The sequence below is a fragment of the Salvelinus fontinalis genome, chromosome 40 (assembly GCF_029448725.1).
Source record: "Salvelinus fontinalis isolate EN_2023a chromosome 40, ASM2944872v1, whole genome shotgun sequence".
NCBI lineage: Eukaryota > Metazoa > Chordata > Actinopteri > Salmoniformes > Salmonidae > Salvelinus > Salvelinus fontinalis.
Genome location: NC_074704.1, coordinates 12,539,813 through 12,567,787, shown reverse-complemented (window position 1 = coordinate 12,567,787; position 27,975 = coordinate 12,539,813). Strand labels below are relative to the sequence as shown.

At 47.2% G+C, this 27,975-nt stretch overlaps 3 protein-coding genes across 4 annotated transcripts in view; 1 reads left to right on the top strand and 2 right to left on the bottom strand.

The window, feature by feature from the left end:
- lpar2b (lysophosphatidic acid receptor 2b) overlaps window positions 1-2,275 on the top strand; it is a 50,184-nt gene extending 47,909 nt beyond the window's left edge. The window contains exon 7 of the mRNA XM_055906955.1: window positions 1,196-2,275. Coding sequence (XP_055762930.1) covers window positions 1,196-1,294 — 99 coding nt within the window. The 3' untranslated portion in view covers window positions 1,295-2,275. The remainder of the gene's footprint in view (window positions 1-1,195) is intronic.
- LOC129839475 (uncharacterized) lies at window positions 91-5,342 on the bottom strand. Its single transcript, XM_055906956.1, has 2 exons — window positions 3,540-5,342; window positions 91-153 (listed from the first exon to the last, which is right to left on the bottom strand). The coding sequence occupies exon 1, from the start codon at window positions 5,325-5,327 to the stop codon at window positions 4,269-4,271; it is 1,059 nt and encodes a 352-aa protein (XP_055762931.1). The 5' UTR covers window positions 5,328-5,342; the 3' UTR covers window positions 91-153; window positions 3,540-4,268.
- Window positions 5,343-22,090: 16,748 nt separating this feature from the next.
- LOC129839639 (NLR family CARD domain-containing protein 3-like) lies at window positions 22,091-27,238 on the bottom strand. 2 transcript variants are annotated; one of them, XM_055907171.1, is made up of 4 exons: window positions 27,176-27,238; window positions 25,769-26,554; window positions 22,264-25,360; window positions 22,091-22,227 (listed from the first exon to the last, which is right to left on the bottom strand). In XM_055907171.1, exons 2-3 carry the CDS (start codon window positions 26,526-26,528, stop codon window positions 23,577-23,579), a joined length of 2,544 nt encoding a protein of 847 aa, XP_055763146.1. In that variant the 5' UTR covers window positions 26,529-26,554; window positions 27,176-27,238; the 3' UTR covers window positions 22,091-22,227; window positions 22,264-23,576. The 2 variants fall into 2 exon arrangements, with proteins under 2 accessions (XP_055763146.1, XP_055763147.1); XM_055907172.1 differs by lacking the exons at window positions 25,769-26,554; window positions 27,176-27,238 and having other exon boundaries at window positions 22,264-25,443.
- Between the last annotated feature and the right edge of the window lie 737 nt (window positions 27,239-27,975).

The window sequence follows — 27,975 nt, the reverse complement described above, 5'->3', positions numbered from 1 at the left end:
AATATGGTGGGAACTCCCTCTAGCCCGTGCCTCCACCAATCCAATGCTGTCAGATGTGTGGAATGTCATGAACGAGTGCACCCTTCAGGAGAAAGGAGAGGTTATTGGGACGTACCCCAACTCTCACCATCTGAAAAGGGAAAATGTTCACACCTGAGAAACTATAAAAGGGAAATTCTTAAATATTTAGATGTTTTATAAATATGGCTGTTAATATGCATTATTTTCATAAGCACGTATGAAAACATATTTTTCCCCAGATTGTAAAAAATTGAATAATACTCCATTTAACAGAGACACCGTTTCTTTCTTTCATTTAAAAAATATGTTGCTGTTTTTTAGTTTTATTTTTGTACCAAAAAATCTGAAAATAAAGCCAGAAAAATAAAAACATTCCTAATCTGTGTCTGTCTGCCTGATCGCTTGGTTATGCCTGGCGGCATCGTGCCGCTGGGTGCGGCCATCGCTTGATCATGTCTGTCTTTATGATGCTGCCAGGAACAAGGACACAAACTAGAAGTTAAACATATTAGTCCTTTAGCAGACGCTCTTATCCAGGGCCACTTACAGGAGCAATCAGGGTTCAAGTGCCTTGCTCAAGGGCACGTTGACAGATTCTTCACCTAGTCGTCTCGGGGATTCGAACTAGTAACCATTTCGGTTACTGGCCCAACACGCTTCACCGCTTGGCTACCTGCCACCCACAGAAATGGCTAAATAAATAGATTGTGGGTTATAGTTGGGTTTTATTTAGGTTATAGCTTCGTTGTATTGTCTCTCCTATCTGTATGCGCTGTGATCCAGTTTATTGCTGTGCTTGTCAGAGAGAGAAGCAGGGAGGATATCTGTATATGCTGTGATCCAGTTTATTGCTGTGCTTGTCATGTCGAGAAGCAGGGAGGATATCTGTAAGCGCTGTGATCCAGTTTATTGCTGTGCTTGTCATGTCGAGAAGCAGGGAGGATATCTGTAAGCGCTGTGATCCAGTTTATTGCTGTGCTTGTCATGGAGAGATGCAGATACTGAACACCTCTGTGAAAGACACCACACTGTATTTCTCTCTCTTTCTTCATCTGTCTCTCTCGCCCTCTCTCCGATGGCTGGACCTTACTAACTCTCTCTCTTTCTCCTTTCATCCCCTCTCTCCTCGTCCTCCACCTAATCCCCTTCATCCTGCCTCTCCATCCCTCTCCAGCCGTATGAGAATCGTGATGCGGAGCTGGTGGAGAAGACCAGGGGAGCTCCTCTCATCCTGAAGGGAACAGAGGACATGATGACATCCACAGAGAGCTGACACACACACACACACACACACACACACACACACACACACACACACACACACACACACACACACACACACACACACACACACACACACACACTGTGTGATTATTTGGGGGGGAATCTCTGAATCATGCTAAATGTTTTTATTGTATAGATGTGATTTGTAGTTGTATTGATGAGACGTTGTTTGTATGACTGATGATCCTGTATGTTACAGAAACATGACCAATAACTACAGTTACCGCACTGACATTTCTGTTTGAAACAACTTTATTGACATTGTCCCATGTACACTCCTCAGAGATGTGTTGACATGTTGTCTACCTAACCTCCTGTTCATTGTGTTCATTTCACCAGCCGGCTCACTAGAAAAGCCATCAGAACTCTATATTTATGACTTTTTATTTTTTATTTGACTTTTTATTTATGCAGTTTTTGTTGATCTTACGGGAATAGTCTGCGCTGAGTGTATACAGTGAGGGGGAGAGGTGTGTTTGTGTGTGTGTGCAGGGGTTGGAGAGGTGTGTACTGTACAACATGTTAGGTGAGTTTTAAGAAGGGGGGGTATTTGTAGAGACATTTTACTGTTATTAAATGTATTGTTAGGTTCTGAACAGAGTAAAAACTCAAACGGACGACTAGAAAAAACTCGAACCAAGTTTATTCACCACACTGGATGCCTCAGCTGCAGGGACATTTGACACATGATCAAACAGGAATTTATATGTCAAGAGAAGATCAGGGTGTATCTTCTCAAAACTGCCATCTGTTGCCCAATACTGCCTAGATGTTGCGTCGTTGTCTTGGCGTTGGAGCCGTCAGCCAGCAGTTCCTCTTATCTGTCTAGCTGTCTAGAGAATGAATGTATAGACTATAGACCAGTCTGTATTGTAGACTGATGTGTTCTGGTTGTTTCTGTGACCTCACAATCAGTTTCATGTTCAGAAATGATGGAAACCGCTTCTATTAAAGAGAACCTACAACACTACTGACTGTCCGTCCATCTGTCTCTCGCTGACTGTCCGTCCATCTGTCTCTCGCTGACTGTCCATCCATCTGTCTCTCGCTGACTGTATGTCCATCTGTCTCTCGCTGACTGTCCATCCATCTGTCTCTCGCTGACTGTCCGTCCATCTGTCTCTCGCTGACTGTCTGTCCATCTGTCTCTCACTGTCTGTCCATCCATCTGTCTCTCACTGACTGTCCATCCATCTGTCTCTCGCTGACTGTCCATCCATCTGTCTCTCACTGACTGTCCATCTGTCTCTCACTGACTGTCCATCCATCTGTCTCTCACTGACTGTCCGTCCATCTGTCTCTCGCTGACTGTCCGTCCATCTGTCTCTCGCTGTCTGTCCATCCATCTGTCTCTCACTGACTGTCCATCCATCTGTCTCTCGCTGACTGTCCATCCATCTGTCTCTCGCTGACTGTCCATCCATCTGTCTCTCACTGACTGTCCATCCATCTGTCTCTCGCTGACTGTCCATCCATCTGTCTCTCGCTGACTGTCCATCCATCTGTCTCTCGCTGACTGTCCATCCATCTGTCTCTCGCTGACTGTCCATCCATCTGTCTCTCGCTGACTGTCCATCCATCTGTCTCTCGCTGACTGTCCATCCATCTGTCTCTCGCTGTCTGTCCATCCATCTGTCTCTCGCTGACTGTCCATCCATCTGTCTCTCGCTGTCTGTCCATCCATCTGTCTCTCGCTGTCTGTCCGTCCATCTGTCTCTCTCTGACTGTCCGTCCATCTGTCTCTCGCTGACTGTCCGTCCATCTGTCTCTCGCTGTCTGTCCGTCCATCTGTCTCTCGCTGACTGTCCGTCCATCTGTCTCTCGCTGACTGTCCGTCCATCTGTCTCTCGCTGACTGTCCGTCCATCTGTCTCTCGCTGACTGTCCGTCCATCTGTCTCTCGCTGACTGTCCATCCATCTGTCTCTCGCTGTCTGTCCATCCATCTGTCTCTCGCTGTCTGTCCATCCATCCATCTGTCTCTCGCTGGCTGTTTGTCCACCTGTCTCTCGCTGGCTGTCTGTCCACATGTCTCTCGCTGACTGTCTGTCCACCTGTCTCTCGTTGACTCTGTCCACCTGTCTCTCGTTGACTCTGTCCACCTGTCTCTCGCTGACTCTGTCCACCTGTCTCTCGCTGACTCTGTCCACCTGTCTCTCGCTGACTGTATGTCCATCTGTAGTGAACGGGTCCACCCTTAAGGAGAGATTACTGGGACGTACCCCAACTCTCATACCTGAGAAACTATAAAAGGGAAATGCTGGTTATGAATATTCAAAATATTTAGATATCCCTGTTAATATGCATTATTTTCATAAGCACATATGAAAACATTTTTCACCATAAAAATAATTTCCCCCCAAAATTAAAAGACTACATTTTTGAGAAACTGTTCTTTTTCTGTCATTTAAAAATCTGTTTAGTGTTTTTTAGTCTTATTTTTGTACCAAAAAATCTCTGAAAATGGAGCCAGAAAAATGAAAACATTCCTAATCTGTGTCTGTCTGCCTGATCGCTTGGTTATGCCTGGCGGCATCGTGCCGCTGGGTGCGGCCATCGCTTGATCATGTCTGTCTTTATGATGCTGCCAGGAACAAGAACAAGGACACAAACTACAAGCTGAACACTCTCTGTGTCCATCTGTCTGTCCACCTGTCTCTCTGTCTGTCCACCTGTCTCTGTCTGTCCACCGGTCTCTGTCTGTCCACCGGTCTCTCTGTCTGTCTGTCCACCTGTCTCTGTCTGTCCACCTGTCTCTCTCTGTCTGTCCGTCCACCGGTCTCTCTCTGTCTGTCCACCGGTCTCTCTGTCTGTCCACCGATTTCTCTGTCTGTCCATCTGTCTGTCTGTGTCCACCTGTCTGTCCACCTGTCTGTCCATCTGATTTTCTCTGTCTGTCCTGTCTGCTTGTCTGTCAGACTGCCTGTCCATCCATCCGTCTCTCTGTCCAGGGCCGAGGTCAGGTTTAAAGTAAGGGGTTAACATTTGCCAGAGATAATCTCTCTTTGGGAGGTGATTCCTTCTTGGTGTTAAGCAGAGAGAATATCTTTTTGGTTGGTGGAGGTGATTCCTTCTTGGTGTTAAGCAGAGAGAATGTCTTTTTGGTTGGTGGAGGTGATTCCTTCTTGGTGTTAAGCAGAGAGAATGTATTTTTGGTTGGTGGAGGTGATTCCTTCTTGGTGTTAAGCAGAGAGAATATCTTTTTGGTTGGTGGAGGTGATTCCTTCTTGGTGTTAAGCAGAGAGAATATCTTTTTGGTTGGTGGAGGTGATTCCTTCTTGGTGTTAAGCAGAGAGAATGTCTTTTTGGTTGGTGGAGGTGATTCCTTCTTGGTGTTAAGCAGAGAGAATATCTTTTTGGTTGGTGGAGGTGATTCCTTCTTGGTGTTAAGCAGAGAGGATATATTTTTGGTTGGTGGAGGTGATTCCTTCTTGGTGTTAAGCAGAGAGAATATCTTTTTGGTTGGTGGAGGTGATTCCTTCTTGGTGTTAAGCAGAGAGAATATCTTTTTGGTTGGTGGAGGTGATTCCTTCTTGGTGTTAAGCAGAGAGAATATCTTTTTGGTTGGTGGAGGTGATTCCTTCTTGGTGTTAAGCAGAGAGAATATCTTTTTGGTTGGTGGAGGTGATTTCTTCTTGGTGTTAAGCAGAGAGGATATATCTTTGGTTGGTGGAGGTGATTCCTTCTTGGTGTTAAGCAGAGAGAATATATTCTGTTCTCCTTTCTTCCTCTTACCCAGAGAAAGACTCTTCGGTGACACAGACTCCTTCCTAGAGTTACCCAATGACAGCCTCTTGATTGACAGCGACTCCTTCCTCTTCCCGGCCACTGAAAACGTATTATTGCGAGTGAGGACCTTCCTCTTCAGATTATCCACTGACAGTTTGTCCGGAGTAGGAATAATGATGCTTCTCTTCTGTTTCTTACTGGATAGTGCTCCCTTCAGTTCACTCCAGGTCAACACTGAGTCCTTTTTCTTCTTTCTCCCCCCAAATACAGTCTTCTTAGAGGAGGAGCCCCCCATAGCAGACAGGGGGAGAGGAAGAGAGGAGGGGGTGGACGAGAGCAGAGGATCTTGTGTACTGATCTGGAATGACATAATAGCAAACGGTTCATTAATACTTAATTCAAATGACCCAAAACAGACATAATGCGAGACTACTAATTTGCACGTAGACACACACACACACACACACACACACACACACACACACACACACACACACACACACACACACACACCAAACAAACAGCTGAACTTGGACATGAAACAAACATTCACAAGCAAATATTGGGAAAGACGTATACACGTAGACATGGTAACAAAGCCAACATAGTCAAACACCACAAACAAACTTTTAAAACATCTCTTTCTCTCACACACATATATATACTCACTGTAGTTGTGTGTTGTCAGTCAAGTCTCCTCTGTGTCTCAGTCAAAATGGAGGCTGTATGACAGTAACACACCTGTTCTTCCCCGAGTCAGGACTAAGATCAGATCGAGGATCAGATTCTAACCCACCTGTTACATTACTGATCAGACACTACAAACTAAAAGGATCAGATTCTAACCCACCTGTTACATTACTGATCAGACACTACAAACCAAAAGGATCAGATTCTAACCCACCTGTTACATTACTGATCAGACACTACAAACTAAAAGGATCAGATTCTAACCCACCTGTTACATTACTGGTCAGAAGCTGTAAAGTAACTTCAGTGTTGTCATCACCAGACAGGTTGAACAGGTTACACTGCATTCTAGCTGACTGTTCATCTTTGTGTGCATCCTAAAGAGGCGGGGTTAGAAAACCCCTTCAGGCCACACACCTCTTCAGGCCACACACACCTCTTCAGGCCACACACCTCTTCAGGTCACACACACCTCTTCAGGTCACACACACCTCTTCAGGCCACACACACCTCTTCAGGCCACACACACCTCTTCAGGCCACACACACCTCTTCAGGCCACACACCTCTTCAGGCCACACACACCTCTTCAGGCCACACACACCTCTTCAGGTCACACACACCTCTTCAGGCCGCACACCTCTTCAGGCCACACACCTCTTCAGGTCACGCACACCTCTTCAGGTCACGCACACCTCTTCAGGTCACGCACACCTCTTCAGGTCACGCACACCTCTTCAGGTCACACACACCTCTTCAGGTCACACACACCTCTTCAGGTCACGCACACCTCTTCAGGTCACGCACACCTCTTCAGGTCACGCACACCTCTTCAGGCCACACACACCTCTTCAGGTCACGCACACCTCTTCAGGCCACACACACACCTCTTCAGGCCACACACCTCTTCAGGCCACACACACCTCTTCAGGCCACACACACCTCTTCAGGCCACACACACCTCTTTAGGTCACACACCTCTTCAGGCCACACACACCTCTTCAGGTCACGCACACCTCTTCATGCCACACACACCTCTTCAGGCCACACACACCTCTTCAGGTCACGCACACCTCTTCAGGTCACACACACCTCTTCAGGTCACACACACCTCTTCAGGTCACGCACACCTCTTCAGGCCACGCACACCTCTTCAGGTCACGCACACCTCTTCAGGCCACACACACACCTCTTCAGGCCACACACCTCTTCAGGCCACACACACCTCTTCAGGCCACACACACCTCTTCAGGCCACACACACCTCTTTAGGTCACACACCTCTTCAGGCCACACACACCTCTTCAGGTCACGCACACCTCTTCAGGTCACGCACACCTCTTCATGCCACACACACCTCTTCAGGCCACACACACCTCTTCAGGCCACGCACACCTCTTCAGGCCACACACACACCACTTCAGGCCACACACACACCTCTTCAGGCCACACACACACCTCTTCAGGCCACACACACCTCTTCAGGCCACACACACCTCTTCAGGTCACGCACACCTCTTCAGGCCACGCACACCTCTTCAGGCCACGCACACCTCTTCAGGCCACACACACACCACTTCAGGCCACACACACACCTCTTCAGGCCACACACACACCTCTTCAGGCCACACACACACCTCTTCAGGCCACACACAACTCTTCAGGCCACGCACACCTCTTCAGGCCACACACACACCACTTCAGGCCACACACACACCTCTTCAGGCCACACACAACTCTTCAACCAGATAGAAAGAATGGAGGAATGATGATGGACCTGTATATTTTAATTACTGACCTTTTTCCACCAACAAATCAGTCCATCCCCCCCAAAAGTTTACCCATCCCTGCTGATATAGAATCACTCTCCCTCCTCCTCTCTCAATCACATGTATTTATAAAGCCCTTTTTACATCAACAGATGTCAAAGTGCTTATACAGAAACCCAGCAAAAAAAAACAAACAGAAGCAATGTGACTAGGAAAAACTCCTAGGCTGGAACCTAGGAAGAAACCTAGAGAGGAACCAGGCTCTGAGGGTTGGCCAGTCCTCTTCTGACTGTGCCGGGTAGAGATTATAAGAGTACATGGACATTAAGGCCAGGTCATTCTTCAAGATGTTAAAACGTTCATAGATGACCAGCAGGGTTCAATAGTAATCACAGTGGTTATAGAGGGTGCAACAGGTCAGCACCTCAGGAGTTAACCCTCTAGAGTCGATTGACGCACCGGTGATACATTTAAAAAAATCCCAATCACAATCTGTCAGTTTAAGGTAGAGATATCTGTTTTTTTTTGCATTGGATGCGTCTCAATCCACCACATGCGACAGTGTCTCATTTCCAAGTCTGTGGTGAAAGGTGACAGAGCGGTGTTTGTCAGACCATGAGACATCCCAAAAATCGGTCTTCTCACGAAAATGTCTAACGTCCGAGACTCACGAACAGGATGGTGTTCTCTCCGTTTTGCTCTATGACCCCCATAAGTGCCACGAGACTCGTCTGAAGGTAACGGGACTCATCTGAAGGTAACGGGACTCGTCGGAAGGCAACGGGACTCATCGGAAAGCAACAGGACTCGTCTGAAGGCAACGGGACTCGTCTGAAGGCAACGGGACTCGTCTGAAGGCAACGGGACTCGTCTGAAGGCAACGGGACTGATCTGAAGGGGACGGGACTCGTCTGAAGGGGACGGGACTCGTCTGAAGGCAACGGGACTCGTCTGAAGGCAACGGGACTCGTCTGAAGGCAACGGGACTCATCGGAAAGCAACGGGACTCGTCTGAAGGCAACGGGACTCGTCTGAAGGCAACGGGACTGATCTGAAGGGGACGGGACTCGTCTGAAGGCAACGGGACTCGTCTGAAGGCAACGGGACTCGTCTGAAGGCAACGGGACTCGTCTGAAGGCAACGGGACTCGTCTGAAGGCAACGGGACTCGTCTGAAGGGGACGGGACTCGTCTGAAGGCAACGGGGACTCGTCTAAAGGGGACGGGACTCGTCTGAAGAGAACGGGATTCGTCTGAAGAGGACGGGACTCGTCTGAAGAATGGAGGTAGTTTCGTGCCTACCCAAATAAGGGGTTAAATATGTGTAAAAAAGAGCATTCTTGTATCTCCTAGATTTAGGACAGACACTTCAAAACCTTGTTTCTTTTGATTTATTTTTGGACTGTCCTTTTTGCCATTTGTGAATGTGTTATTCAATGCTTTTCTCTGGGCTATAGTAGTAAAGGCCAAATGCTATATTTAATCAAATATTTGTTTTATATATTTTTGTTGATACCTAAAAGGGGTCCTAAAATTCTAAATCAATTCCAGATGTCAGATTAGCATCTGCTAATTACAACATCAAGTGACGGTCCAAAGACTGGTTCCTCACTCAAAGCTGAGACTTCGACTTAGCACTATTTATTTTTCATCCGCGCGCCTTCAAAAGGGTGGGCAGCACCGCCAGTTGCCCATCCCTGATTTACATCATTATTATCATCAGTAATACATCATTATTGAATCATCTTGGCATCATCATGTTATTATTTGGAGTGGCTGACAACACAATAAAACATTAAGGTCACACACAGTACAATGACCGGCCCTGCCTCTAGGCCCAGCCCCTAGGCCCAGCCCCTAGGCCCAGCCCCTAGGCCAAGCCTCTAGGCCCAGCCTCTAGGCCCAGCCCCTAGGCCAAGCCTCTAGGCCCTGCTGATTAGCACTTGGTAATATAGTGAGTCGGATCACGCGGTTTGTATTGTGACAGAACCAAACTCTCCCTGGTTGTGAATCGGATCACGCGGTTTGTATTCTGAGAGAACCAAACTCTCCCTGGTTGTGAATCGGATCACGCGGTTTGTATTGTGAGAGAACCAAACTCTCCCTGGTTGTGAATCGGATCACGCGGTTTGTATTCTGAGAGAGTCAAACTCTCCCTGGTTGTGAATCGGATCACGCGGTTTGTATTCTGAGAGAGTCAAACTCTCCCTGGTTGTGAATCGGATCACGCGGTTTGTATTCTGAGAGAGTCAAACTCTCCCTGGTTGTGAATCGGATCACGCGGTTTGTATTGTGACAGAACCAAACTCTCCCTGGTTGTGAATCGGATCACGCGGTTTGTATTCTGAGAGAACCAAACTCTCCCTGGTTGTGAATCGGATCACGCGGTTTGTATTGTGACAGAACCAAACTCTCCCTGGTTGTGAATCGGATCACGCGGTTTGTATTCTGAGAGAACCAAACTCTCCCTGGTTGTGAATCGGATCACGCGGTTTGTATTGTGACAGAACCAAACTCTCCCTGGTTGTGAATCGGATCACGCGGTTTGTATTCTGAGAGAGTCAAACTCTCCCTGGTTGTGAATCGGATCACGCGGTTTGTATTCTGAGAGAGTCAAACTCTCCCTGGTTGTGAATCGGATCACGCGGTTTGTATTGTGACAGAACCAAACTCTCCCTGGTTGTGAATCGGATCACGCGGTTTGTATTCTGAGAGAGTCAAACTCTCCCTGGTTGTGAATCGGATCACGCGGTTTGTTTTGTTACAGAACCAAACTCTCCCACTTTGGGAGTCTTGAATGGTGTATATCTAGGCTCAGTGAACAACAACATGTTGAGTATCGTGTACAGATGGGTCAGTATGTCTGAGGGAGACACCGTAGAAGGACAGAGGGCCGGACAGAAACACCCCACACACTTAGAGGTGGGGTGTGGATGGTCGCCACATTGTGGTGGATGTTATTTATTTAGCTTGAAAAATTGCAGCTGTCGTCGTAAAAGGAGAGATAATAATTAAAAGATGTTCTCTCTGGTCCCCTCAACCTGCCAGTATAAACAGCCTCCAGACAGGATGTTCTCTCCGGTCCCCTCAGCCTGCCAGTATAAACAGCCTCCAGACAGGATGTTCTCTCTGGTCCCCTCAGCCTGCCAGTATAAACAGCCTCCAGACAGGATGTTCTCTCCGGTCCCCTCAGCCTGCCAGTATAAACAGCCTCCAGACAGGATGTTCTCTCTGGTCCCCTCAGCCTGCCAGTATAAACAGCCTCCAGACAGGATGTTCTCTCTGGTCCCCTCAGCCTGCCAGTATAAACAGCCTCCAGACAGGATGTTCTCTCTGGTCCCCTCAGCCTGCCAGTATAAACAGCCTCCAGACAGGATGTTCTCTCCGGTCCCCTCAGCCTGCCAGTATAAACAGCCTCCAGACAGGATGTTCTCTCCGGTCCCCTCAGCCTGCCAGTATAAACAGCCTCCAGACAGGATGTTCTCTCTGGTCCCCTCAGCCTGCCAGTATAAACAGCCTCCAGACAGGATGTTCTCTCCGGTCCCCTCAGCCTGCCAGTATAAACAGCCTCCAGACAGGATGTTCTCTCTGGTCCCCTCAGCCTGCCAGTATAAACAGCCTCCAGACAGGATGTTCTCTCCGGTCCCCTCAGCCTGCCAGTATAAACAGCCTCCAGACAGGATGTTCTCTCCGGTCCCCTCAGCCTGCCAGTATAAACAGCCTCCAGACAGGATGTTCTCTCCGGTCCCCTCAGCCTGCCAGTATAAACAGCCTCCAGACAGGATGTTCTCTCCGGTCCCCTCAGCCTGCCAGTATAAACAGCCTCCAGACAGGATGTTCTCTCCGGTCCCCTCAGCCTGCCAGTATAAACAGCCTCCAGACAGGCCCTGGGTAACAGCACACATCCTGGGAGTAGCTGAAGTCGTTGTAGTTGCCTATCCCTGGAATCTGTCTCCACTCTAATCTCTTGTTCTCCTCAGACGCTGGCTATGTTGGCTATGCAACCAGGATCCATGGTGAGCTCACAAGCATCTACAGAAAAACCACACAGGAATGAGCATAGGAAACTCTACAACAAAGGTGTAGTCATCTATGTCAGATGTTTTGCATACTGATGGTGATTCAAATGTGCAATAACATGTTGGGGCCGGACAGTTTCCTGTACATCATATTCACATTCTTCTATATCAGATTTGTATTCAGACTCACATTTTCTCATGCCTGGTTTTGATCCTGTTTTCTCCAACATGTTCCACACTATAGGAGAGGCAGAAGAACAGACAGACAGACAGACAGAGACAGAGAGAGAGAGAGACAGAGAGAGACAGACAGAGACAGACAGAGACAGACAGAGACAGACAGAGACAGACAGAGACAGACAGAGACAGACAGAGACAGACAGAGAGAGACAGAGAGAGAGAGAGAGAGACAGAGAGGCAGGAGAACAGACAGACAGACAGACAGACAGAGAGACAGAGAGACAGAGAGACAGAGAGACAGAGAGACAGACAGAGAGAAACAGACAGACAGACAGAGAGAGAGAGAGACAGAGAGGGGCAGAAGAACAGACAGACAGGCGGAGACAGACAGAGAGAGAGAGAGACGGACAGACAGACAGAGAGAGAGAGAGAGAGACTGAGAGAGAGAAAGAGACTGAGAGAGCGAGAGAGAGACAGACTGAGAGACAGACTGACTGACAGACTGACTGAGAGACAGACTGAGAGACAGACTGAGAGACAGACTGAGAGACAGACAGACAGACAGAGACTGAGAGAGAGAGAGACAGACAGACAGACAGACAGACAGACAGACAGACAGACAGAGACTGAGAGAGAGACAGACTGAGAGACAGACTGAGAGACTGAGAGAGAGACAGACAGAGACAGACAGACAGACAGACAGACAGACAGACAGACAGACAGACAGACAGACACAGACAGACAGACAGACAGACAGACAGACAGACAGACAGACAGACAGACAGACAGACAGACAGACAGAGACTGAGAGAGAGACAGACTGAGAGACAGAGACTGAGAGAGAGACAGAGACTGAGAGAGAGACAGACTGAGAGAGAGACAGACTGAGAGACAGACTGAGAGACTGAGAGAGAGACAGACAGACAGACAGAGACTGAGAGACAGACAGACAGACAGACAGACTGACAGACAGACAGAGACAGAGACAGAGACAGAGACTGAGACTGAGACTGAGACTGAGACTGAGACAGACAGACTTCATTGTGCTGTTCATACAGTTCTTGCAGTCATTGTTGTCATCTGTTCAGCGATATTCAAAGTGGGGAAATTCACTTCCTCCAGTCTACAATCTGGATCCTCCTCCTACACTAACTTGTCATGTAGGAACGATTGAACCTGATTACAGTGGAGATTACCTTGATGATTTCACTAGATACAATAGGGTCTTGAAAGCCCATTGAGCAATGAGGTGTTAACAGAATCAACATTTTCCATTTACATGAGTTTCTTCAGTCTATCAGAGAGCAGCTTCACTCCAGAGTCTCCTGGGTGATTGAAGCTCAGGTCCAGTTCTCTCAGGTGGGAGGGGTTTGACCCCAGAGCTGAGGCCAGAGAAGCACAGCCTTCCTCTGTGACCAGACAACCAGACAGCCTGCAGAAAGCAGTTGGCATTGGATTGAGTGAAACACACTCCAACACACTCGCACTCAATATTACATTTATACTGCAACAGCATTGTGTGAGACTCTCACCACCAAAACCTGCGAGGCACAGCGAGGGTCCCCCAGTTCAGCAGAGAGGAGCTCCACTCCTGAATCCCCCAAGTCGTTGTCTCTCAGGTCCAGCTCTCTCAGGGTGGAGTTTGAACACAGGACAGAAGCCAGGGGCTCACAGGATAACTCAGATAGATTACACTGCCTCAGTCTAAGAGAAGAACGAGGGAGGGAGTTGTAGAATGGAGTTAGTGAGAGAAAATTCATACAAATTCATACAAAGAATACAGAATATAAAATAAAACTATGTATACCACACACATACATTTATTTTATTTATATATATTTTTTTTTACAGCGTTTTACTATCATAATTTGTCTCCCCAGTTTCTGTATCTGACAGTGTGGATCCTCCAGTCCAGCAGAGAGACGCTTCTGTCCCATGTCGCCCCAGTTTCTGTATCTGACAGTGTGGATCCTCCAGTCCAGCAGAGAGACGCTCCTGTCCCATGTCTCCCCAGTTTCTGTATCTGACAGTGTGGATGCTCCAGTCCAGCAGAGAGACGCTTCAGTCCCATGTCTCCCCAGTTTCTGTATCTGACAGTGTGGATCCTCCAGTCCAGCAGAGAGACGCTTCAGTCCCATGTCTCCCCAGTTTCTGTATCTGACAGTGTGGATGCTCCAGTCCAGCAGAGAGACGCTTCAGTCCCATGTCTCCCCAGTTTCTGTATCTGACAGTGTGGATGCTCCAGTCCAGCAGAGAGACGCTCCTGTCCCATGTCTCCCCAGTTTCTGTATCTGACAGTGTGGATGCTCCAGTCCAGCAGAGAGACGCTTCTGTCCCATGTCTCCCCAGTTTCTGTATCTGACAGTGTGGATCCTCCAGTCCAGCAGAGAGACGCTTCAGTCCCATGTCTCCCCAGTTTCTGTATCTGACAGTGTGGATCCTCCAGTCCAGCAGAGAGACGCTTCTGTCCCATGTCTCCCAGGGTGTTGCAGCTCAGATGCAGTTCCTCCAGCTGGGAGGCTGCTAGAGCAAGGGACAGACTTCCACAGGAAGTGACCTCACAACGGACAAGTCTGGCGTGAGAGAATATGGAATTAAAGGGGCTGTATGGATTGGCATTACTCAAAACACTTGTTGTGATAAATATCCCACATCAGTATCTTCAGTTTACAGTGTGGACTCATAAGCCCAGTGGAGATCCTCTCCACCCCGGTGTTTGTCAGTTTGTTGTAGCTGAGGTCCAGCTCTGTCAGATGGCTCTTCTCCGACGTCAGAGATGAGCCTAACGTATCATAGCAGTCCTCTGAGGAGTGAGGGAGCAGTCCTCTGAGGAGAGGAAGACAAAACTAGATGTTTAATTAAGTATAACTTTTTATGCTTGATGAAGCTAGCTATCTTGCCACGTAGGTTAGCTGGCTATCTGCTACTGTTGTGACAGGTGGATCTCCTGTAGTCAAATTGGATTTTAAGAAATGTATGTGCAACTAATATCTGTTTTATTGTGTAACTGCTTTTAATAATCCTTATAAGAAATATCACATTAATAACAGCATAATAGGCACTTGCGTGTCATTTTAAATTTTAACACTAGTTGTCCCCCGCAAACCTTAGTGAATCTGGCCATTATGGAATGATCTGTTGTCCTCTGTTAAGGACTTATAATCATTTCTGGCCTGGACTTGGTTTGTATGTAATCATGGAATTCTACAAATACTTGCAAAGCAAACCGATGATAAATAACATCTGAACTTCCAACTTCCTGCAGTGTCTAGCTACTGGGACCAGTCTCCTACCACCCTCTAGTGTTGTGCTGTATTTTCTCATGTTAAATTCACCCTGAACTTCCATAGCCTTCCTGCAGTGTCTACCTACTGGGACCAGTCTTCTACCACCCTCTAGTGTTGTGCTGTATTTTCTCAGGTTAAATTCACCCTGAACTTCCATAGCCTTCCTGCAGTGTCTACCTACCGGGTCCAGTCTCCTACCACCCTCTAGTGTTGTGCTGTATTTTCTCATGTTAAATTCACCCTGAACTTCCATAGCCTTCCTGCAGTGTCTACCTACTGGGACCAGTCTTCTACCACCCTCTAGTGTTGTGCTGTATTTTCTCAGGTTAAATTCACCCTGAACTTCCATAGCCTTCCTGCAGTGTCTACCTACCGGGACCAGTCTCCTACCACCCTCTAGTGTTGTACTGTATTTTCTCATGTTAAATTCACCCAGCACCTCCTCTGACATCAGAAGCATGTAGGCCAGCGCTGAACACTGACCAGGGGTCAACTTCCTCTCAGTCCGACTTTGAATTTCCTCCACCGGCGAGTTATTGTTCAACTCCATCAAACAGAGAAGGAGATTGAAACACTGCTCCGAGGAGTACTGCTTCAAAAAGACTATAAAAACCTGGTTGCCATGGTTGCCAGGTGAGAGCTTATCCTTGATGTACTGGATGGTCTTCTGGATGCTCTCTGTGTCTCCCTCCGTCTGGAGCTCAAGGCTTTTCAAGAGGATCTGATTGGTCTCCAGTGAGACGCCCAGAAGAAAACAGAGGAAGAGGTCTAGGTGACCGGTCTCGCTCTTCAACACTTCGTCCACAGCACTCCTCTGCAAGTCAAACAATGTTCTCTGAGAAGCTTCAGGTTGAGGGAAGATGTGTTCCTCATCAAGAGGAACCGGTAACCTTGTATGTCTTGAAATGAACGAGGTTGACATTTTCACTTACATAAACGCAGGACACGTAGAGTGCAGCGAAGAACTCTTGAACGGGGAGATGCACACAGCTGTATGTTTTTGTTCTAAACATAGGGTCCTCCTCTCTGAAGATCTCTGTGCACATCCCTGAGAGCAAGAAGGCTTCTTTGACATCAATGCCACACCCTATCAGATCGTCTTCAGAAAACACCAGATTGCTCTTTTCCAAGTTTTGGAAGGCTACTTTTCCAAGCTTCAGAATAATCTGTACAAATCAAATCAAATGTATTGGTCACATATACGTGGTTAGCAGATGTTATTGCGGGTGTAGCGAAATGCTTGTGCTTCTAGCTCCGACAGTGCAGTAATATCTAACAAGTAATATCTAACAGGTTCACAACATATACCCAAAATACACGTAAATCTAAGTAAGGAATGGATTAAGAATATACCTATGTCAGAGCGGCATTGGACTAAGATACGGTGGTATAGTATAGAAAATAGTTTATACATATGAGATGGGTGATGCAATATTTACACACAATTAAAGTGACTAAGATACCGTAGAATAGTATAGAGTACAGTTTACACATATGAGATGAGTAATGCCAGATACGGAGACATTATTAAAGTGCTGTAGATGGCTGTTTAACAGTCTGATGGCCTTCAGATAGAACCTGTTTTTCAGTCTCTCGGTCCCAGCTTTGACGCACCTGTACTGACCTCGCCTTCTGGATGATAGTGGGGTGAACAGGCAGTGGCTCGGGTGGTTGATGTCCTTGATGATCTTTTTGGCCTTCCTATGGCATCGGGTGCTGTAGGTGTCCAGGAGGGGGGGGGGGGTTTGCCCCAGTAATGCGTTGGGCAGACCGCCCCACCCTCTGGAGAGCTCTGTGGTTGTGGGCGGTGTAGTTGTCGTACCAGGCAGTGATACAGCCCGACAGGATGCTCTGAAATGTGCATCTGGAAAAGTTTGTGAGAGTTTTAGATGTTAAGACAAATTTCTTTAGCCTCCTGAGGTTGAAGAGACGCTGTTGCGCTTTCTTCACCACACTGTCTCTGTGGGTGGACCATTTCCGTTTGTTTGTGATGTGTACGCCGAGGAACTTGAAGCTTTCCGTTCTCGTGTCTGTTATATGTCACTATGGGCGTTTTCACACAAAGTTAGTTTGCCATAGTTCTAATCAGAGTTTGTTTATTTGCTACATTGTATATTTTTTCATTTGGTCTGGTCGGTTTCACATTGCCAAATGCCAAACGAATGAAATTGCCTAAACCAAACCATGTGTGCTTCATGCTGGTTGACTCATCATGGGTTGTTTTGTACAGTACTTAACCTTGTACTCCCAATGTAGAGGCTGCTACGTAACATAATCATTTGAAGATTAAAATGTGTGACTTCTTTGCAAGGTCAATTCACGATGTTAGCTTAATAAATTCACCTTAAATAGGATAAAGTTTAGGCCACCGCTGTGTTTTAAATGTCGCAAAATGCAGACGAAAAGTGAACTATAATGGAGATTAAAATTCTGTGTTATTTTAGCAATGCTGTGTCTGTTCATTTCAAATAATACAGAGGTTTGATTCACTGAAATTGAGTCAATTTGGTCCTCTATTTCTTTTGCGAATGTACACATTTCTGTGTGACTCACCAGTAGCTGGATGACTTGTCTCTGTAGAGAGAGGAAATACTCAAGCTCTTAATAAAAATAAATATCTATTTATCTTCGTAAAAAAAAGTTTATGTCAGCAGCAGCATGTGAGATCATAGTGATATTAATGTTCCTGAACCCCCCCCCCCCCCCCCCCCCCCCCGAGCCGTAACGGAGGACGAGGGACCGGAGTCCTGAGCTCATAGTGATATTAATGTTCCTGAACCCCCCCCCCCCCCCCCCCCCGAGCCGTAATGGAGGACGAGGGCCCGGAGTCCTGAGCTCATAGTGATATTAATGTTACTGAACCCCCCCCCGAGCCGTAATGGAGGACGAGGGACCGGAGTCCTGAGCTCATAGTGATATTAATGTTACTGAACCCCCCCCCCCCCCCCGAGCCGTAATGGAGGACGAGGGACCGGAGTCCTGAGCTCATAGTGATATTAATGTTACTGAACCCCCCCTGAGCCGTAATGGAGGACGAGGGACCGGAGTCCTGAGCTCATAGTGATATTAATGTTACTGAACCCCCCCCCCCCCTGAGCCGTAATGGAGGACGAGGGACCGGAGTTCTGAGCTCATAGTGATATTAATGTTACTGAACCCCCCCCCCTGAGCCGTAATGGAGGACGAGGGACCGGAGTCCTGAGCTCATAGTGATATTAATGTTACTGAACCCCCCCCCCGAGCCGTAATGGAGGACGAGGGACCGGAGTCCTGAGCTCATAGTGATATTAATGTTACTGAACCCCCCCCCCCTGAGCCATAATGGAGGACGAGGGACCGGAGTCCTGAGCTCATAGTGATATTAATGTTACTGAACCCCCCCCCTGAGCCGTAATGGAGGACGAGGGACCGGAGTCCTGAGCTCATAGTGATATTAATGTTACTGAACCCCCCCCCCCCGAGCCGTAATGGAGGACGAGGGACCGGAGTCCTGAGCTCATAGTGATATTAATGTTCCTGAACCCCCCCCGAGCCGTAATGGAGGACGAGGGACCGGAGTCCTGAGCTCATAGTGATATTAATGTCCCTGAACCCCCCGTCCCGAGCCGTAATGGAGGACGAGGGACCGGAGTCCTGAGCTCATAGTGATATTAATGTTACTGAACCCCCCCCCCGAGCCGTAATGGAGGACGAGGGACCGGAGTCCTGAGCTCATAGTGATATTAATGTTACTGAACCCCCCCCCCCCCCCCCCCCCCGAGCCGTAATGGAGGACGAGGGACCGGAGTCCTGAGTTCATAGTGATATTAATGTTACTGAACCCCCCCCCCCCCCCCCCCGAGCCGTAATGGAGGACGAGGGACCGGAGTCCTGAGCTCATAGTGATATTAATGTTACTGAACCCTCCCCCCCCCCGAGCCGTAATGGAGGACGAGGGACCGGAGTCCTGAGCTCATAGTGATATTTATGTTACTGAACCCCCCCCCCCCCCCCCCCCCTGAGCCGTAATGGAGGACGAGGGACCGGAGTCCTGAGCTCATAGTGATATTAATGTTACTGAACCCCCCTCCCCCTGAGCCGTAATGGAGGACGAGGGACCGGAGTCCTGAGCTCATAGTGATATTGATGTTACTGAACCCCCCCCCCCCCGAGCCGTAATGGAGGACGAGGGACCGGAGTCCTGAGCTCATAGTGATATTAATGTTACTGAACCCCCCCCCCCCCCGAGCCGTAATGGAGGACGAGGGACCGGAGTCCTGAGCTCATAGTGATATTAATGTTACTGAACCCCCCCCCCCGAGCCGTAATGGAGGACGAGGGACCGGAGTCCTGAGCTCATAGTGATATTAATGTTACTGAACCCCCCCCCCCGAGCCGTAATGGAGGACGAGGGACCGGAGTCCTGAGCTCATAGTGATATTAATGTTACTGAACCCCCCCCCCCGAGCCGTAATGGAGGACGAGGGACCGGAGTCCTGAGCTCATAGTGATATTAATGTTACTGAACCCCCCCCTGAGCCGTAATGGAGGACGAGGGACCGGAGTCCTGAGCTCATAGTGATATTAATGTTACTGAACCCCCCCCTGAGCCGTAATGGAGGACGAGGGACCGGAGTCCTGAGCTCATAGTGATATTAATGTTACTGAACCCCCCCCCCGAGCCGTAATGGAGGACGAGGGACCGGAGTCCTGAGCTCATAGTGATATTAATGTTACTGAACCCCCCCCTGAGCCGTAATGGAGGACGAGGGACCGGAGTCCTGAGCTCATAGTGATATTAATGTTACTGAACCCCCCCCCGAGCCGTAATGGAGGACGAGGGACCGGAGTCCTGAGCTCATAGTGATATTAATGTTACTGAACCCCCCCCCCCCGAGCCGTAATGGAGGACGAGGGACCGGAGTCCTGAGCTCATAGTGATATTAATGTTACTGAACCCCCCCCCCCGAGCCGTAATGGAGGACGAGGGACCGGAGTCCTGAGATCATAGTGATATTAATGTTACTGAACCCCCCGCCCCCCCCCCCCCCCGAGCCGTAATGGAGGACGAGGGACCGGAGTCCTGAACTCATAGTGATATTAATGTTACTGAACCCCCCCCCCCCCCCCTGAGCCGTAATGGAGGACAAGGGACCGGAGTCCTGAGCTCATAGTGATATTAATGTTACTGAACCCCCCCCTGAGCCGTAATGGAGGACGAGGGACCGGAGTCCTGAGCTCATAGTGATATTAATGTTACTGAACCCCTCACATTGCAGCCAACAAGAGCCGTAATGAGCCGTAATGGAGGACGAGGGACCGGAGTCCTGAGCTGGAACAAGGGACTGAGGCATTCAAAAGTCACCAAAACATCAGCCAGGAAGCATAGGAACTGAGAAGTGGTCTGTGGTCACCAACTGCAGAACCACTCCTTTATTGGGGGTGTCTTGCTAATTGCCTATAATTTCCACCTTTTGTCTATTCCATTTGCACAACAGCATGTGAAATTTATTGTCAATCAGTGTTGCTTGCTAAGTGGACAGTTTGATGTCACAGAAGTGTGATTGACTTGGAGTTACATTGTGTTGTTTAAGTGTTCCCTTTATTTTTTTGAGCAGTGTATATATTTATATCTTGTTTCCTACTAAGAGGGGTAGTAGTCCTACTCTCAACAGAGTTTTGTGTATATATATATATTTATATCTTGTTTCCTACTAAGAGGGGTAGTAGTCCTACTCTCAACAGAGCGACATGTCTGCCTGGGCTTATCTTAGGAGGCTTGTCATTACCTTCACTCCCAGGTTAAATGCAGAGTACGTAGTATTGGTAAGGGTCGTTGGACTTTTTAATCATGTGAGATTATGGTTAGAAAAGATCTCGGTGGATATTTTGTCTTATCCACAGATTTCTAATTATGCCCTTCCCAAAACGACATACTCAAGCTTTAATAAGTGTTGCCTACTCAAGTTGAGTAAATGCCAGACATTTCCAAACATCCCAAGTAGCATTACTTCCTCGACAATGTGTCCATTCCACTGTTATTCTGACATTTCACATTCTTAAAATAAAGTGGTGATCCTAACTGACCTAAGACAGGGGATTTTTATTAGGATTAAATGTCAGGAATTGTAAAAAACTGAGTTTAAATGTATTTGGCTAAGGTGTATGTAAACTTCAGACTTCAACTGTAGCCATATTAGTCATTGCGGTTACACCCTAGCTGTTGCAAGAACGTGCCTGCAGGCTAGGCGAGAGACAAACTGGAACTAGGTAAAGAGCTGAGAAGTAAACACTGTCTAGGTTGGCCACTTTGATCTCGTGCGACAGTGGAACATGCTGATGATACTTAGAATTTAGAGAAGCTACTCTTCTAGGTATCTGCATTAAGGTAACCTCAACTCATTGGACATATACATTGATGTAGGTGATCACACCACCAGGGAGTGATCACATGTATATAATCAGCTGTGCCCTCTGCTTGGTCGCAGAACTTACTCTGAAACATACATGCTGTGTTTCCACTGTTCATTTCTGTCTGCAGTTGCATTAAAAAAGGTTTGATTGACTTAAAGAAGATTTTGTCTGACTGCTGATTTCACCAATAAGCCAATGATTGACAAGGAACCTACCCCGACACTTGACAGGATGAACCTCTTCATTTGTTGGTTTGTAGCGGAAGTATTGGATGATAAATCTTTTATTTTTCTCGCCATCGTTGCATCCATTTTTCCCAGGATTGAGACCACTGCCAGTAACTTGAAGTGGTTGTAGAGTTCCTTCTGTGTGAAAAGGTATGGCCACTTACTCCTCAGCTCGGCTTAAATTAAATATTAAATAAACTTAAACTTAAATTTCTTAAATGCTGGACTAGCGTTGATGGCACAGCGCTGTAAGTAAAATGTTGCTTGCATGAGCTGCGAGAGTTGTCCTCTGTCACCTCCTGCTGGTCCTTCTCTGGAATAACGCTGCTCCATTTCCTTACGCTTTGCCTCCAAAGTTTCTTCCGTTTCTTCTGTGGGAAAGTCAGGCTGCCATCTTACACAGCCGTATTTGTCAGTTGGCCCTCTTGCACTGACTACAGTCGATGAGCCTGAGAGTGTTTTTCTCTTTCTTAGCCGTACCAAATCAAATTTCAAATCAAATCAAATCCAATTTTATTGCTCACATACACATGGTTAGCAGATGTTAATGCGAGTGTAGCGAAATGCTTGTGCTTCTAGTTCCGACAGTGCAATAATATCTAACAGGTAATCTAACAATTCCCCATCAACTACCTAATACAAGTAATCTAACAATTCCCCAACAACTACCTAATACACACAAATCTAAAGGGGTGAAAGAGAATATGTACATATAAGTATATGGATGAGTGATGGCCGATTAGCATAGGCAAGGTGCAGTAAATGGTATAAAATACAGTACATACATGTGATATGAGTAATGTAAGATACGTAAACATTATTAATGTGGCATTATTGAAGGTGACTAGTGATCCATTTATTAAGAGGTTAATTTAATTCACAAACAAGGTATCGTTCAACTCAATCAAACAGAGAAAGAGATTGATGCACCTCTCTGGGGAGGGATATTGTCTTTGTTTTTTGTCTGAAAGTCTATCTTTGATGTACTGGATGGTCTTCTGGATGCTCTCTGTGTCTCCCTCCGTCTGGAGCTTTAGGCTTTTCAAGAGTATCTGATTGGACTCCAGTGAGATGCCCAGAAGGAAGCGGAGGAAGAGGTCTAGGTGACCGGTCTCGCTGTTCAAAGATTCATCCACCGCACTCCTATGCAAGTCATGCAATGTTTTCTGTAGCTGCTGAGAACCTCTGTGTTGTGGCCTGTAGTCTTCATCCTCGCTCCAGCTATCATCCCTGTAGCCCTCATCACTGTAGCCATCATCCCTGCAGTCATCGTCCCTGCAGTCATCATCCCAGTAGTCATCATCCCTTCAGTCATCATCCCTGCAGTCATCATCCCTGCAGTCATCATCCCTGAAGTCATCATCCCTGCAGTCATCATCCCTGCAGTCATCATCCCTGCAGTCATCATCCCTGTAGTCATCATCCCAGCAGTCATCATCCCTGAAGTCATCATCCCTGAAGTCATCATCCCTTCAGTCATCATCCCTGCAGTCATCATCCCAGTAGTCATCATCCCTTCAGTCATCATCCCTGCAGTCATCATCCCTGCAGTCATCATCCCTGAAGTCATCATCCCTGCAGTCATCATCCCTGCAGTCATCATCCCTGTAGTCATCATCCCAGCAGTCATCATCCCTGAAGTCATCATCCCTGAAGTCATCCTCCCTGCAGTCATCATCCCTGTAGTCATCATCCCTTAAGTCATCCTCCCTGCAGTCATCCTCCCTTCAGTCATCCTCCCTTCAGTCATCCTCCCTGCAGTCATCCTCCCTGCAGTCAGCATCCCTGAAGTCATCCTCCCTGTAGTCATCATCCCTGCAGTCATCATCCCTGCAGTCATCATCCCTGCAGTCATCCTCCCTTCAGTCATCATCCCTTCAGTCATCCTCCCTTCAGTCATAATCCCTGAAGTCATCATCCCTGAAGTCATTATCCCTGCAGTCATTATCCCTTAAGTCATCATCCCTTAAGTCATCCTCCCTTCAGTCATCATCCCTGAAGTCAGCATCCCCGAAGTCATAACCCCCGAAGTCAGCATCCCCGAAGTCAGCATCCCTGAAGTCAGCATCCCTGTAGTCATCATCCCTGCAGTCAGCATCCCTGAAGTCAGCATCCCTGAAGTCAGCATCCCTGTAGTCATCATCCCTGCAGTCAGCATCCCTGAAGTCATCCTCCCTTAAGTCATCCTCCCTTAAGTCATCCTCCCTGAAGTCATCCTCCCTGAAGTCATCCTCCCTGCAGTCATCCTCCCTGCAGTCATTATCCCTGCAGTCATCCTCCCTGCAGTCATCCTCCCTGCAGTCATCCTCCCTGCAGTCATTATCCCTGTAGTCATCATCCCTGTTGTCATCATCCCTGTAGTCATCATCCCCGTCTCCAAAATATGTGTCTCCAGAAACACTGTAATTTTTTCTTGGTAGCTCTTGGTAGTCTCTTAAACAAAATGGGTTGACATTTTCACTGGCATATGAGAAAGCAACATAGAGTGCTGCAAAGAACTCTTGAATGGTGAGATGCACAAAGCTGTACATCTTTGCTTGAAACATAGAGTCCTCCTCTCTGAAGATCTCTGTGCACATCCCTGAGAGTAAGAAGGCTTCATTGACATCAATGCCACACTCTCTCAAATAGTCTTCAGAAAACACCAAATTGCTCTTTGCCAGGTTTTGGAAGGCTAGTTTTCCAAGTTTCAGAATGATCTGTACGTCAGGCTCTGACAGATTACGAGGATCTGGTTCGTTTTTCCCATTATATTTCTTGTTCTTCATGTTTGTCAGAGTGAGTAGGAAGCGAATGTAAATCTCAGTCAGAGGGACTTTTCCATGGTCATTTTTGCTCAACATTTTCCCAAAAACCATGGCAGTAATCCAACAGAAGAACGGTATGTGGCACATGATGTGGAGGCTTCTTGATGTCTTTATGTGGGAGATGATTTTGCTGGCCAGGTTCTCATCATCACTGAATCTCTTCTTGAAGTATTCTTCTTTCTGTGGGTCGTTGAATCCTCGAACTTCAGTGACACGGTCAAAACAGTCAGAGGGTATCTTATCAACTGCTGCTGGTCGGGAGGTTATCCAGAGGAGAGCTTCAGGAAGCATATTCCCCTTGATGAGGTTTGTCAGCAGCATGTCCACTGATGTTTTCTCGGTTACATTAGACAACCTCTTGTTGTTATGGAAACCCAGTGGAAGTTGGCTTTCATCGAGGCCATCAAAGATGAATACAACTTTACCGTCGACCACCTTCTTTGCGTCCTGCATATCTGTTAGTTCAGGGTGGAAGTCACTCAGGAGTTTCAAGAGATTGCAGTCATCTTTGATCAAATTCAAGTCCCTAAATGGAAGTGCGAAGACAAAATCTACATCCTGATTGGCTATTCCTTCTGCCCAGTCAAGGATGAACTTCTGCACTGAGACTGTTTTTCCGATGCCAGCGATGCCATTTGTCAGCACAGTTCTGATGGGTACCTCTTGTTTGGATTGGGATTTGTCATTATGTTCCTCTGTCTTCGGGTCTAAAGATCTAAAGATGTCATTGCAGTTGATTGCATCGTCTTGAAATGCTTTGGTCCGAGCCGTATCTTCAATCTGCCATACCTCATGCTCTTTATTAACCCCTTCACTCTCCCCAGCTGTGATGTAGAGCTCTGTGTAGATCTTGTCAAGCAATGTTGTGTTTCCCCGTTTTCCAAGCCCCTCAAAGATGCTCCCAAACTTCTTCTTCATGTTGGACTTGTGTTTGTCCTTGACTTTTGGCAGCTCTTCATCTAATGAGGAAAGAAAATTGATAGTGTAGTTGGATGTATAAAGTGTCTTTACTTCAGTATTTTAATCTGCAGTATTCAGTAACTTAACGAACACAATAGCTTCAGTTACTAGTTTCAAAGTCCAATTTCCTGCATGGGCGTACCTTGTGTGTTAGTCTACAATTGGTACATCAATTTTTGGACTTTAAAATGTATTATTTCCTGTATACCCATTGATTCTTGAAGAATACAACATACAAATACCTCATGAATTTAGTTCAACTGTCGTACCCTTTCAGAACACAACATATTAGCTTAATTGTATTGTATTATTTGACAGGGACACTGCATATTAACTAATAAACATTTCTGTAATAATTGGTCTTGTTTTTGTTGAGCTACAAAAATAACAATAAAGAATTGTCTTACCAGCACCATGTGAAGGGATAGTAACACTGATGTGTTGATAAACTGAACCTGCAACAATGCAGCCAACAAGCTGGGGTGCAACGACAACAGAACCACCCTGAGCCATAATGGAGGTCTGAGGAGGGGCAGGCTGAGCCGTAATGGAGGACGGTGGATGGGCAGGTTGAGCCGTAATGGAGGACGGTGGATGGGCAGGCTGAGCCGTAATGGAGGACTGTGGATGGGCAGGTTGAGCCATAATGGAGGACGGTGGATGGGCAGGTTGAGCCGTAATGGAGGACTGTGGATGAGCAGATTGAGCCATAATGGAGGACGGTGGATGAGCAGGTTGAGCAATAATGGAGGACGGTGGATGGGCAGGTTGAGCCATAATGGAGGACGGTGGATGAGCAGGTTGAGCCGTAATGGAGGACGGTGGATGAGCAGGTTGAGCCATAATGGAGGACGGTGGATGGGCAGGTTGAGCCGTAATGGAGGACTGTGGAGGGGTAGGCTGAGCCGTAATGGAGGACGGTGGAGGAGCAGGTTGAGCCGTAATGGAGGACTGTGGAGGGGTAGGCTGAGCCGTAATGGAGGACGGTGGAGGGGTAGGCTGAGCCGTAATGGAGGACGGTGGAGGGGTAGGCTGAGCCGTAATGGAGGACGGTGGAGGGGTAGGCTGAGCCGTAATGGAGGACTGTGGAGGGGTAGGCTGAACCGTAATGGAGGACTGTGGACCAGAGTCCTGGGCTGGAATGAGTGACTGAGGAGTCTCATCCATGATATCAGAAAGTCAGTTCCCTTCCCCTGAGAGAGCCAGAGGCAGAGAGAGAACAGACAATATTCACTGAACACCTTCCTGATATTGAGTTGCACCCCCTTTTGCCCCCAGAACACCTTCCTAATATTGAGTTGCACTCCCTTTTGCCCCCAGAACACCTTCCTAATATTGAGTTGCACTCCCTTTTGCCCTCAGAACATTCTCAATTCGGTATCAGTATTGTAGTCCTATGCCACAACCACAAAAGGCTAGAATTGTCATCATAAACATGTAGGATACACAAAGGATACATAGTTGACTTACAGAAAGATGCCGTAGTATATTGATTGTTTAACCTGGTATATATATATATATATATATATATATCACAACCCCCGAGGTGCCTTATTGCTTAAATATACCACGGATATCAGCCAATCAGCATTCAGAGCTCGAACCACCCAGTTTATACATTTTCTTTTACAATAACGACCTGACCACGATAAGAGAGAGACACCGTGCAGCAAAGCAGACAATTATTTAAATCTCAACACATAAACAGAAAAGGTAAAAGACAAATGTACAACATGGACAACATGGGTAGGATGTATCACGTATCAATATAACGGTCATATAGAGCTTTGAATCCCTAAAAAGACGACCTTTACCGTATGTAAGTTGTCTTGTCGTCCCGTCTACAATGGCGCTCTCTCTTCCTCCTACTTTCGTTTGTCTGTTTCACGTTCAGGGTGAGGTAGGGTAGACTACTTCCTGTTCTTTGCAGTTAACCACAAAGTTTCATAAACTCCGGCAACTGTTCTATTCTAACAGGCTTGGTGATTGGATAGAAATGTACTCAAACAAATCGGACTTAGCTTGTGATACAAAACTGTTTTTGTCTGTCTGTCTGTCTGTCTGTCTGTCTGTCTGTCTGTCTGCCTGTCTGCCTGTCTGTCTGTCTGTCTGTCTGTCTGTCTGTCTGTCTGCCTGTCTGTCTGTCTGTCTGTCTGTGTCCTAGGTCACGTTTAAATGAAGGGTTTAACATTTGCCAGGTATAATCTATGGGATTTGACTCCTTCTTGACGTTAAGCAGGGAGAATATATTTTTGGGTGGTGGTGGATGTAATGGTCTGGGGCTGTTTTTCATGGTTCGGGCCCCTTAGTTCCAGTGAAGGGAAATCTTAACTCTACAGCATACAATGACAATCTAGACGATTCTGTGCTTGGCAACAGGTTGGTGAAGGCCCTTTCCTGTTTCAGCATGACAATGCCTCTGTGAACAAAGCGAGGTCCAAAGAGGAATGGTGTTTCGAGATCGGTGTGGAAGAACTTGACTGACCTGCACAGAGCCCTGACATCAACCCCATCTTCACCTATTTCTTAATCTCTTTCTTCCTCTTATCCAGAGAGAGACTCTTCGGTGACACAGACTCCTTCCTAGAGTAACCCAATGACAGCCTCTTGATTG